Genomic DNA, 14,272 nt, shown 5'->3' on the forward strand with positions numbered 1-14,272 from the left:
GCGGAGCCACCTCGACGGGCTTATCCACGCATTCCACTCCAGGTGGCTGGTCCCCCGCAAGCAAGGAAGCACCGGAATCACCGTCGCAAGGGACCAAAGCCGTAGTGTGGCAAACAGGTATCCATCGCCCTCCTCGCCTTTCGAAGCTGCGTCGCACTGTAGGCTGTTTCTGGGCAGGCTCCTCAAAAGCCCCAATAGCTCCCCGCGATGACCCCTCTCCCCTGGGGATGAAAACCCCCTCGCTGGTTTTGGGTTCAGCTTCAACCCCCACACCCCACAGTGGCTGGGCCACCAAACTGACGATCACCTAACTCTCCGGCAGTGGTTGATGGCACCACGACACCCTTGCTCCTTTGCGACTTCCTGCAAGTTGCTTTCAAATGCCCTATCTTCGAGCAAGACTCACAGTAAGAGGGGAGGCGGTCGAATACAACCTTTTGGTAAAAGCCCTCGGAGCCACACCCTATTCAAACCTGTGACGGCAGCGCAGCCCTCAGATCCACCTCGACGCAGAACCTTGCCTCAACTGTGTGAGTGTAGTTGGCCGTCGCCCCATCAACCTTCAAAAGCTTTCCTATCGCACCCGCGATGGACACCAGGAAATTGCCTTGATAAAAATTGACTGGTAGCCTTGGCAGGGAGACCCAAATGGGAGCAAAAGGAGATTCTCAGCCCGTGACAAACTCCGATGTCCATTTCATGAATCGCAGAAGGAAGCCCTAGATATGAACCTGGTTCTTCAGCTACACCTTCACGTAGTCGGACGGAACAGAGAAGCGAAGGAGAAGATGCCTCGGATCCAGAGTCGAGACGACGACGTCCCCTTGGAGGAATAAGTGCTTCAGAAGAAAGTCCTTGATCACAAATAGAGAGGGCCTAACGTAATTGCATTTGGCGATAAAAGAAGTGGAAAAATCTTCCTCAGACATTGCGATTTCCTCCTTGGTAAAGATGACCGACGGCTTACCATACGGAGAAGAAGGCTTCTTCACGTCGATCGTAGCATGAGGAATGGCCAGCGACCTCGATACCACGGTAGCATAGGAGGGAGAAGAGGCCCTACCGTCAACAGCCTCGAGATGAGGAACCTGGAGGCGCTCCTCCCGAGGAGGAGGACCCGCCATTGCCAAGACCCCACAATTGAAAAAACCCTACCGTGCGCCTCCAGAGCTAAACCTGCGCACCCGACAATTATTTTTGTCACTCGATGACAACTTTAATTAATTTAAGGGCTAACCACTAGGCTAGATGCTAGCTTAAAAAATGTATAGATATAGGAACTGGACGATCAAATTTGGTCAAATACCTAGCGACAAACTCCTATGTTCGTTTCATTGTATGTAACAATTTAAGAACTTGAGAATCAGAACCGGTGAAGAAGAAGAGAGCTGAGGGAGAAAATGGAAGGGGGACTAACTTAACTAGAGAACAATAGTCGATACTAGCAGTCCCCTACCCCCCCCCCCCCCCCAAAATGTCTTTATTTATACTCATCAGATTACAAACTCTAAAGTCCTATTTGTAATAGGAATCTGAGATGAAGTCAAAATACAACTCTAAGACTAAAATAGAAACTATAAGGACTCACAACTACACCATGATAGGGACACTCCCCCTATCGTGAGTAGTCTTTAACATTCCCCCTCAAGCTGGAGTATACCTATACTAAAAGGCTCCAGCTTGGAACAAGAAGAACAAAATATTAATACCAACACCAATCTTGAGCATAAATAGTAGTGGTAGACACTAGTGAGCACAGAGAGAACTTCATTCAGGTAGCAATATCAACTCAAGCACATCAACCATCAACAATTTCAGTAGATAATAATCTTCATGTTGAACCCAATCAACAACGAGCAAAATAGGTGGTAGTTAACACCTAACACTAGCCGCAATTCACAATATCATATCAGCAACAACAATATCAAAGGCATTTCTCAAAGAAGGCTAGTAGTAGTAAGTAGTCATCTTCTCAAAGAGAGATAAAAGTGTAGCATCTAATGGCTACATCATATGTGGCAGGTAATAGGTAATGATCTTCGCAAAGAAAGATAAAAGGGCAGCTCCAATAGCTACACATAAGCTCTTTAAAGAAGGTAGGTAGTAAGTAGTATTTTGCTCAAACAAAGGCAGATATAGAGCCCCGAACAAAGATCTTAGATAAAAACTCCAATGATAAATAGGTAGCATAGGTTACTGCGGACCAGACAACATTAGGTTGTTGTAGACCAGATAAACAGTATAGGTTACTGTGGAACAAATAGGCATTATAGGATAATGTGAACTAGATAGGCAATATAGGTTACTGTGGACCAGACAACATCAGGTTGTTGTAGACCAAATAAATATGAATTGTTGTTGAATACCATCTTCACAAATAAAATTATTGTTGAGGATACAAACCAATAAATAATAGTAATCTTCAGATAAAAATAGTCTTGAGTTGGTAGCTTGATCAGATAAGAGAATAATAGTCTTCAATCTCCCCACATGTAGCATTACATGTGGACAAATAATAATGTCCGCCAATAATCAATTGATCATGTCGTTAACGTATCAAAATTAAACCCTAAATTACTGCTAGCATAGTAGTAAGAAGGGATCGAATCCACGGGGAACTGGAAGGCTAAGTTACTTAAGATGATGTAAAGTGATTTAAAAAACAATTATCTAGAATGCAATTAAAAATAAACTATGAACTAATAAACAAATAAAAATCGATGAAGAAGAAGAAAACGATGAGAGAAGATTATCTTCAGATTTCGAATTTGATCCATTAATTAATCTCCGACGCACACTTCGGTTCATTACAGCTACAAGCTTAATGATACCATACAATGATAATTGCAATTCATCCTAGTTATAGCCTATCTTGCCGATCACTATCGTCTTTCGCATACACTTAACACGCTTAGTTCAGTGACTTCAGTCAGATATAGGCCATCACGGTACAACCACAATCACAATAAAAACCATTGCTTGAATAGAAAATATGAATCACAGAAACACATCCTCTAAACTAAATTAATAAATTAAAATCTTTCACTTGGAATGGTATACACATCAAGCAATCAAGTGTACTGAAAATTAGAATTTAATTAACAAAGTTCAATGCTTCATCTACACCTAAAGACAAAATATACTTAGCCACTCATGGGGCTAATTGATAGGGGGCCGCAACGGTGACGACGATCTTCCATGGAGCACAATACACAGGTGACTGGTGGTGCAATGTTGATGGAGGCAGCGGCTGGAGAGATGATGGTGTGGCAACTAGTGTGGCTGGTCTTCTCTGCAGAATGCTGTCCAGAAAAACTCGTGGAGAAGAAAAGGATTTAGAAGAGAAGAATAATGGTGGACCGATGGAAGGGGGTTGCTATGTTGGATCGTGGATGCTCGAGGACGATTCTAGCAGGGAGGGAACCATTCTTAAAAAGAAAAATAAGGGAAAGAGAAAAAAATAATGGAATGAGAGCGTGAGAGATGGAGAGAAAATTGAGAGAGAGAGAGAGGGAACCGTGGAGAGATTTTAGAGAAGAGATGGAAGAGAAATCACATGGAGGGAGTTAGAGGAGAGATTAGCTTTTTGGATTTTTAGGAGAAATGGGAGAGAGAAACTGTGGATGAATGGAAAAGTTTAGGAGAATTAGAGGACCAATGGTAGAGAGAGATTTTAGGGGAGATGAGAGAGATTTAGGAGAGATGGGAGAGATACGTGGGCAGCATATGGCTCCTCCCCTCTTCTCTTAAAAACTATATTCCCCTTTTTGCCCTTCAATCCGTTCTTTATTTATTTTTTTCATATCTTCTTCCCCATAACTTCTAAACCCAAATCCGGCCTGTAATTAAACCGACTTCTCATGCTTGTATCATCTCCGTGCAACGTTGATACTGACTCCTTGAAGGCTCGTAAATAGTTTAAGCACGCAATTACTGCTAAAACCAATAAATTTTTGGGTTGCCACCGTTTGCCTGCAATCATAGAAAATTACAAAGTGCTATCAATTTAATCATGAATATTAAATTAAAATCGTAAATTAAATAATACTTTTCTTGAATAATTATGGCCCGATCATCATCAACATCTCAAAGGATGAGCATTACAAAAAAAATCAAATAATCAAGAGTAACGCTGCAACAAGATCCCAATACAATAATCTACAATTCACCCCTTCACCTTAGAAATAATCTCCATGCAAGTAAGATCTCATAAATTCCAATAATAGGAACCATCACTCCATGCAAATACCAATCTTGAAAAACAAGTTGCAACCCAAATTGATGTAATCAAGGACCCACCAAAAAAAAAACACTGCAAATATACAAGACCAATGGCAAATCTATAATTAATTCAAACAATCCCAGGTTTGAAACCCTGTTTGGGCTTACTATGAGTTCCAAAGGCCCAAGTAGATCAATGTATAATGGCAGTGGCAGTTTTGTGAATATCCAGAAAATTTAAGAAGTCACGTAGTAGGATAAAAGGGTAAAGGACAAAATTGGGATGTGCAAGTATTTAATAAGGGCAAACTTGGAAGGGACAATAACTAAAAAGTATGTTGGAATTAGGGATAAAAGGAGGGGCATATATGGAAACTGAAAAATTAGATAAAGACATGAAGGGGTTTATAATTATTTTCCGGGGGTAGCTTGGAAGCAAATATGAGGCAAGAGTAATGAGTAATTAACTTTAGAAGTAAGGGCAAAAAATTATTGCTAGTAGTGAGGGGCAATAAAGGAAATTAAAGGAAGAATTGTCAAATCGTTTCCTACCTCTAGCATGAACCAGAGGCGGAAAACCAGTGAACTTCAAAGGAGAGAACTCCTTCAGCTAGCCTTCGATGGCCTTGTAGTTTTGAAGGAAGATCAATCTTGAGGAGGGCTCTTGCAGGCACATAAATATTAATCGATAGCAGCAGAACTTCTTCAACCATTGACGGGAGCAGAGTTATCGTAGTAGCGGCAGCATATCACGCACCCAACAAGGAAATAGGGTTGGTAACAACCCAGCAATTGAAGCAACTGACTGTGAAGTAGTAGAAAATAAATCTTCAATCGATACCAGGTTTCCAATCGGAGAACCGAGAGAATTGAACAAGTAAATCTTCGATCTGACACGAGACTCAGTGTTCTTCCTGAAGAACTCACAGTTCCAGCACAGGTTTGATTAACTCCACGAATAAAGCAGCGGCAAACAAGATAACAGCAAAGCAGAAATGAAAATAAAGCAAGGATAGCAGCAGGTAGAAATGAAACAACATATATATATATATATATTTTTTTTTTGGGACTTGCGGAGACCTTCCCTCTTCTCAGACTAGCGGATTATTTTTTTCTTCTTCTTCTTCATCGCTCTGATACCATGTAACAATATAAGAACTTGAGAACCAGAACCGGTGAAGAAGAAGAGAGCTGAGGGAGAGAATGGAAAGAGGGACTGACTAAAGAACAATAGTCGATACTAGCAGGCCCCCCCCCTCGCAATGTCTTTATTTATACTCATCAGATTACATAATGTTAGAAATTATGTAATAAGGGTAGTTTAGGAACTAGTCTTTGTAGTTTAGGAACTAGTCTTTTGTCTAGTTGCCTTATTATGTATTTTCTCTTTTTTATCCTTTTTTATGTTTTACCTCCCTAGAGAGGTGGATGTAATATTCCTCTTAATATCATTTAAGTAATATAGATTTGTGGAGATGTCTCTCCAACACAAGACATTACAACCGAAATATCTCTCCCCCATTCTCTTGTTCTCTTCTTTTTCTCTTCCTCAACTCTTTCGCCTTCAACTTCTCCTCCTTCGCTTACTTGCATCTCTAACGTAATATCCAACTCATAACTCTAGACTCCTATTTGTAATAGGAATCTAAGATGAAGTCTAAATACAACTCTAGACTCCTTTTTTTCATTTCTCATCTCATTTACCATCCCTCTTTTCCCCCATATCTTCATTACCCTTCTTTTTGTTTAGACCTTGGTTTCCCCCTACTTTGTTTTTTGGGATCCAAGTAGCCAACCCCATTAAGTTGGGATAAGTCTGAGTCTGTTGTTGTTGTTGTTTGTATCGTACGTAGCATATCAGAGAGATGCAAGATACGCTAAAGAGACGAATGGAAATGGTCAAGAAACATATGGAAATGTTAAGGATACATGTAAAATACAATTTTGAACCATCGAACACTATAATTAAGCAATATCTAAAAGATATTAAAAAGTAGAATGAAATATGACGAGTTAATTGCATTCAATTGATTATCTATAAATTTTGAGATTTTTTATATTTACTAATACCATAGGGAGCTGTGGGTTGGTTCAAACTCAGAGTTATAAGTGCTTTCAGGTAAAGATGAAATCAAAATGATGTTGTACCACATATACATGCAATACTGCCCCTAGTCGAAATATTGATGGTAGTGCAACCAAGGCTTAAAATATCCATAAAGTTTTCATTTTTCATAATTTTTTTTTATTTTCCAAAAAAAGAATTAGAATAAAAAATACATAAAAATGAAGCTATGCATGTATAATGTATTTCGTACATTACATGTAATTTTCAAACAACATTGGGCCCATTTGCATTAATCAAGGTTTGAAAATATCAGTTTTAGGCCAGTTTCGGTCAGCCTCGAAACCGAGATATGGTAGGTTTCGACTGGAACCTGGTATTTTTTCTAGGCCAACTCGAAACTTTTGGCAAGGCCCAAAAAGTTGTTTTTTGCCCTGATTTTTTCTGTGCTGCCTACTTTTGAATTAGTTTCACAAAAAGAACCAAATTGGTATTTATGGTTTTTACTAAAGTTTGCTAGTGTACGCTGAATGATCTTGTACACTAGCCTTGTTTTAAACACTAAGTAAACCTATAGATAAATTACTGGAAATGTAAATAAGCAATTAAAACAATCAAATCATACATTAGAATGAAAAAACAATCATACATGATAGATGATATAACACTCACCACTCAATTCTATGATTTTCTTGGCGGGTCCAATCCACGAGCTGCGTACCATTGAAGATGTCGTAACCGTTCCTCAGAATGCAACACATATGTATCCTATGACATGTTTTAGGCCCAATTGTTCTAATAGTCCATTACTGCCCACCTATAAGCCCCATCATCAACATGTCCGAGATATCCCAACCTGGGAAATGGCTCACTGATACTGAAAGAAGGGAGAGCCGGCACACATGGCTGGGCCAGATACTCAAAGATGCTATTGACAAAAGATTACCCAACACCCGATCCAACCCCATATCCAAATAAAGTAGAAGATCCGACATGGCTATCCCCATATCAAAAAAAGCAGAAGATCCACCATGGCCATCACCATAGCCAAATGAAGCAGAAGATCCACCATGGTCACTACCATATCCAAATGAACTAGTGCTCTACTATAGTTGTCAGGGCGACGCCTAGGCGTCCAAGTGCCTTTCTCTCGCCTTGATTTTTGGTGTCGCCTTAGTCGCCTAAGCAACACCTTGTTACCCTTTTTTTACCCCCTTGGTCGCCTTGGTTCTTGGCAACTATGTGCTCTACTGCTCTCGAAGGATGGTCCATTAGCGTATCCTCCATACGGTCCATACCTAACATGTGTACTGTTCCGACGCTCTCGAAGCCACTAACACCATGATGTGTTGGACTGGGGCTCTCTTCTACGAAAGGTGTCGTGCACCAATGCCTAGATCCTTTACTCTCCCCCAAACTCATAGCTTCCATTGTGCCAATAAGCTCGATTTATCCATGCCCATACTAGCTGCCTCCTCATCAGGTCTGAACCACCTTCGTGGACCTCGAGTGTAGTCTCTCCCTATATGTGCTTTGTGATCCTCATCCTGCATGGCATTAGTAAACTTAGTCTCCCTTGTGAATCTCTATGGCTTTGACTCTGGATCCCGAATCATCTGGTCCTCACATAAGGTTGCTACTCTTTCATCACAACCACCACCACAATCACCACGACCACCACCATCACCATCACCATTACCATCACCATCATGGTCCTGAGTCGGGGAAGGTATGTGAGTGGCGTTTGAGGAATAGGATCACTCCTCTTCCTCATCATCTCCACCACTACCAGGGTAGGCCTCAAATGAACATGGGGTCTGTGAGTGAATTCATCCCTTTGTTGTCAACACCCATCTATGAAGCAATCTCGTTGTTGGGCCGACCCCTAGCCTCATCTAATACAGACTCACCTTAATCCCTGACCCACTCATAAAGGGGATTCTCCTCATCTTCTTCCATCTGGGAGATTTCGGCCAACTCAATTAGGCTTGTATCGTTCTCCATGCCAAGGCATTTGTGCTCTTTTCTCAATCTCATATTATAATGCACATAGACCAAGTTCTCAAACCGCTTAGCACCCAATCGGTTCCGCCTCTTGGAGTATATGAGGTTGAACCTCCTCTAGTAGTGCTTGCACCCATTGGTGGAACATGTATGGGAAAGCGCTTTAACTGCTATCTTGAGTAGGTTGGGTGAATGTCTTCCTTATTGCTACCACCATTTCAGCTGCATAAGAGCATTAAAGAGTATTGTTTGGTGATGGTAAACAATGATGTATACTTAAATATGAACGAAAAGACTAGGGTGATTGGACCAACCAGCAACAGTGCCATCCCGATCCGCAACAACCACTACCCGACTGGAACTCCCAGTGCCATCCCTGAGTCCTTTTATCTTATCCATTTCATTGTTTGGTACCCATGTTAGCATCAATACCAAAATTATAATTGCATAAGTTCTTAACTACCAAGCAATGCCCTACTCTCACCTTTTGATAACCGACTGAGCATTTGGATTTGGCTCAAGCCTCTCCATCATTGTGTGAACTACTTCTATCAGATTTTGTCTCATCGCAAGTCTATGCTTGTATTAGTACTTAGGATTAAGATAGTATGCTGAAAACAATGCAAAGTACCACAATTAAAAAAATAAAAATAAAAATTAAATGACAAATTGACAAGTTAAATTGAGGTGAATAAAGTAATTTAAGTTTTTTATCATCCTAGCGTCGAGTTATTTTTTTCCATTGGATCTACCAGATAGTATCGTCACAACAGTAGAGTTTAACCATCAAGTTTGGGATGGATTGGTGTGGTTCCTCTATGCCTACGACACCAGAATATCGAACCATGTCAGCAGCTGATCCATGAGTTGCCTCTCCCAACAATCCCTGATAATGGAAATGAACCTTGTGTTACCTAGTTTGTACATTGTCTCTGCCTGCATCTTCATCATGTCAATAGATGCCCGCAAGTGTGGTAAGGTGGGCTTCTTCTGTGAGTTCACCATTCTCAACACAGTGACGACCGGGTCTAAGATCTTTATGACCTTGAGGTCATCCTAGAACTTGTCACTAGTAGTGGTGGCTTGGGCTGCCCGACCTCCACGAGAACTAGACCCCTCAAAGTCAAACCAATCCTCTGAAGCAAACATGCAACTAAGTCCAGACTCCTTTGTCTCGAATGTCTTGAAGCTCTTCAAAGCGATCTAGTTTGTTACTAAGCATGTCAGCCCTGGCCTCACCAAGTCACCACCACACTTGCTCCTTAACAAGTGCAGGGCAAATCCATGATTGTAGACGAAGGTGGTCACATGTCTTGCTCTCTTTTCTACCTCTTTCACAATCTTTAGATTCCCCATGACCTTCAACATGAGATCAATGCAATGGGATGCACATGGAGTCCAGAACAGTGTAACTAGGATTGTTCATCAATTTTTGCCCTGCCTTCTTAAAATTACTCTCATTGTCAGGGGCAACCTGTGCCACATTCTCTACCTCCATATCTTTCACCACCTCCTTCAATAGCTTGTAAATAATACTCTGCATCCTTCTTTTCCTTGGATGTATCAACTCACTTGAGGAAGACAATTCTCCATCACAACATACCATGAAGTTGATATGGACTCTCTAGTGGGTCTAGTCCAACCATCGCATATCACAGTCATTCCATAATGCTCCCATATCGGCTTCAGCCCCTCAATATACTCCAATTCTGCCTTGTGGTGAGGCTAGTAATCTTTATACATATCATATGTTGTGGGTCTCTTCATTCTTGGGCTAGCCCTCTCTCTCTCATCTAACATCTTCTGATAGTATGGCCCTGTAGTGGCATTGATTGGAATGTTGTGGTAGAAAGCCCATTTGGAGAAAGTAATCCCCACTTTCTCCTTCACACTAGTCCACATCTGTTTCAGTTTCTTTTGTTTCTCATCCTGTCTTGCAAAGAGGGCAGGATCTGATTGAAGGAACTCAACAACTGGGTCACGGACTGGGGGTGGGGGCTGGGGTGGGAGGGGGGTGCGGCTGGGGCCCTCATACCCTAGCTCCTCGTGAATAAAATCTCTGGCTCTCTATGTCTCAACCTCCTCCTCCATTGTAGCTGTGGCTCTAGCTCGGGCTCTTCTCTAGGCTGTCTAGATGAACCAGCTCCCCTGGCCATCTGTATCAATCTCTCCTGGTTTATCCTAAAGGTCTCTCTGTTAGCTAGCCCTACCCGCCTTATTTATGCAGTCTCTGCCGTTGTTTCTACATCATGTCATCATCCCAATCTGACTCCTCACTGTCATAATCCCCTCCTCTAACTCAGCCATCCTCTTTAGACAGGCATCATCAAACTCTTCCCTAGCTGCCCTCTTTTCCTTCCAAACTTCTACCTGCCCCTCAGATGTGTTGCCATAGCCTGCTTATCTCACTTGGCACACTAGGGCAGCTTGTGACATTCCTGTCACCATCAGCAAGTTGCCACTTCAGTCTAGTGGCCCCACCTCCCCTAATTTTCTTCTTACAGTAATTGCACTCAGATTTCTTCTTGTCAGTCTAAAGGGGGGCTCCCGTGCAGCCATGCAATGTCCCCGCCTTGGCCAGCCATTATACAACACTTGTTGCTAAACTGTTGCAACAAGAGCACAAAGATTATTAACATGTACACTTCAAATATGGCTCCTAAACAACAGCAAATCTTATTCTAAATATCTCCCTGAGTATGATATTTTTGCCTTTTTAAAAAAATATTTTTTAAACTATTTTTAATAATTACTAATTAATCAACAACAATTAATTAAAAAAAAATCACAATACTAATCAAATTCGGCTGAAAACATATTTCCTATTTTTTGTTAATTTTCTTGATTTTTCAAACTAAAATAAATATAATTATTATTTATTTTCAAATTTTTTTTTTTTGCATTTCAGAAATAATTTTTTGAAAAATACAAAAAATTAAAATAAAAGAACTAAAATAATTCCGATACCATCACACCGAAGATCGGCCAACGGTGTCTAACATATATTAATTTGAACTCCATCCATCACATATTACCCCTTTTTTTTCAAAATTTTGTTGTCGGAAAATGTGTTTTTGAAACAAAAAATTAAAAAAAATTTAATTCAACAACCTAAAAAATGATCTGACTCCATGAAGTTGTATATCAGATCATTCTATCGAACATATAAAACCTTGAAACAAATCTACTGTGTATTGTACAAAAAAATTGGATTTGAGGAAAAAAATACTATTACCTTCAAGCTTGATCTTTCAATCCAAGGTGTAGAAGAGTTGTTTGCTGATGACAATCCAAAACCCAAGTGAAGAATGTAGCGATTTGGGCCGAAAATCGAAGGATTTGGCAAAAATGTGCTTGCGAGAGTCGAAACCTGCGAAACATGCTCTCGGTCAAAATATGCGAAATGAGGGTGGTTTTGATGGGGATGGGAAGCAAACCGGTTGAGCCAGGTTGAAACATGTGACACTTGCGAAATTTCGTCGAAACATGTTGAAACCTGGTTTCAGATGGGAAGCAAACCGGTTGAGCCAGGTTGAAACATGTGATACTTGCGAAATTTCGTTGAAACATGTTGAAACCTGGTTGAAACCAGGTACAAAGTGTTATCGCAGGAAGGTTTCATTTCGGTTTCTTGCGAAACCGAGATATAGTTTCAACTGAGATCTTGAACCATGGCATCAATATCCATCCAATTGTCAAATTTTCCCATAATTTTTTATTTTTCGTATATATATATATATATATATATATGGTTTTAAGGTAAATTTCGACTGTTTCGGTTAGTATCAATTAGTATTGAGCTCTATCGGTAAGTATCGGCTGATACTGTATGATGTAATTTTTTTTATAATAAATACTGTGTTGAATACGTATTGTATTACTACCTTAAGGATATAATACATATTGGTATGCTTTGGCTGATACGGTACAAAACTTAAATCCTTGAGTCTAACTTTCTAAAAAATTTCAACCCACCACATGCAGATATTGCTAGTCCCACCATCTATCTGGACTGTGCAGACCTGAAAAACTGTGTATAAAAATGAATAAGCAAAAAGGGTGATTAAAAAAAAAAAACTGTGTTTAAATTGTATACCCCTCAAACCATAGAAAAAAAAATAGTTCTTTTAAATCTTTCAGCTTTTCAGTTGCCAAAGCATGCTTTGGGGGTGGGGACATTGTATGTGGCTCGTAGGGTTACTTTTATCATATTCATGCTTCAACAACTGAAAGGCTGCTACAGAGAAAACAGGCTTATGTTAAGGGTAGTTTGACATTTAATATACTTTAGTTTTGTTTTTTCCATCTCATTTTGCACTTAAAAGTAAGGGGGGACCTGGCTCAATAGTAAGGTTGCTCCATTGCAACGGGTTTGACTTGAGAAACAGCCTCTCAACGAAGTGGGGTAAGACTGTACATTATGACCCTGCCTAGACCCCGCAGTGGCGGGAACCTCTTGCACTGGGGGCACCATTTTTTTTTTTGCACTTAATGCAAGATGGGGTTTGGGAAATGGTTTTGTCTTCTAAAGATGCATAAACTGAACGTCAGTTTTCTAGATGGGATTATTTCCTTGAGGAATTTCTTAGATACTTTCACATGGTGCCTGTTTGAGACATTTTACCAAGAAACAAAAGGATCAATCTTGATCATTTGCATGGAGTAAAGAAATATGGTGACCTCAAGAACTTTGTTTTGTTCATTAATGAATAGAATTAGCTATTTCTTCGAAGTTTCTACTCTGTTTTGTTCAAGTATTTTCACCTTCATTATTTTTATCTTTGTGATAGTAATGGTTTCATCTTTGTGATAGGTAAATGGGGTTTTGGTATTGATTTGTCATTTTCTTTCTAACTATATCTCTGGGGTCATCAAAGCTACATCTGGAAACTGATATATTTTTTAAAGCTTCATATTTTCGTAGGAATTGGATTATCTTCAACTTGGGTGTGAATCAAATCTTTTGTAATGGTCAGGGATAGTTGAAAAACATCTTTTATTTCCCCCTGCATGTCCTACTTGGAGCTTCCATACCTTGTGATTTTTATATATTTGGCCTTGGAAAATTCAACTTGGCCATTTAATCTGCTGAGGATATGTAGTTACTTGCATGGTGCAAAGCAACTTCTTCTTTAGTGAGTATCCTACTTGGATGTTTCATACTCATCTTTAAGTCTTGGCTCCTGAAAAATTCAAATGCTATTTAATTTGTTGGGCTGGTTTAATATCTGGGTTATTTTGATAATTTCTTTCTGTAAATAAAACTCTGAACTCTGTTCTCACTTTCAGTAATTTCTGTGATTGTTGAAGGATGGTGGTATAGACGCACAAGAAGAGATGCTGAGGAAGCAAAGTAACAATCTGATTGGTGCAGTTGCTAGCAGGAACATCTTCCAACTAGTTTGGGGTGGTTGATGGATTGCACATGTTCTCTCTGTTATCTTACCAAACCAAGGGAGAATATTGTATATCAAAGACTTGACTCAAGCTTCCATTCGTTATGGTGCTTCCTCTGAGTTGAAAATCTATGAATTGTGAAAGATCTTCCTTTTGATGGTTTTGTAAATACTCAACAGCCTTATCCCAACTAAATGGGGTCGGCTACATGAATCCTCATTAGCCAATCTACTCTATCCAAAGCCATACTTGTTATAGATCCTAAGTTATGCATATCTTTCCTCGCTTCTCCTAGAATCATTTTAAGCCTTCCTCTGGCTCTTTTAGTTCCTCTAATCTGAATCATCTCACTCATCCTTACTGGAGCATTCAATGATAATTATCATCAAATTGTTACTGAGACAGGTGTATATTTTTGCACTTTTATCGAGGATCATGTCCTATACATATTGAAATTATGTTTCTAATGCCTCTCATGTCACAATCTTGGCTCATAGGCAACTATAATACTTGATCTTCATTTCTCAGTTTTAAAGATGGTTGCAGACTGATTAAAAAACTGCCTTGTAAATAAGTATATATGCA

The 14,272-nt window shown here is 39.9% G+C and overlaps 1 protein-coding gene across 2 annotated transcripts in view; it reads left to right on the forward strand.

Moving 5' to 3' along the window:
• Nucleotides 1-13,952, forward strand: part of LOC122672933 (crossover junction endonuclease MUS81) — a 67,714-nt gene extending 53,762 nt beyond the window's left edge. Inside the window, exon 14 of one of the 2 annotated variants that reach the window (XM_043870444.1) lies at nt 13,604-13,952. In XM_043870444.1, coding sequence (XP_043726379.1) covers nt 13,604-13,705 — 102 coding nt within the window. In that variant the 3' untranslated portion in view covers nt 13,706-13,952. Of the gene's footprint in view, nt 1-13,600 lie in introns of both variants that reach the window. The other variant, XM_043870443.1, reaches the window with a different exon arrangement.
• The last annotated feature ends 320 nt before the right edge of the window (nt 13,953-14,272 follow it).

Source organism: Telopea speciosissima, chromosome 8 (assembly GCF_018873765.1).
Source record: "Telopea speciosissima isolate NSW1024214 ecotype Mountain lineage chromosome 8, Tspe_v1, whole genome shotgun sequence".
In the NCBI taxonomy this organism is placed as follows: domain Eukaryota; kingdom Viridiplantae; phylum Streptophyta; class Magnoliopsida; order Proteales; family Proteaceae; genus Telopea; species Telopea speciosissima.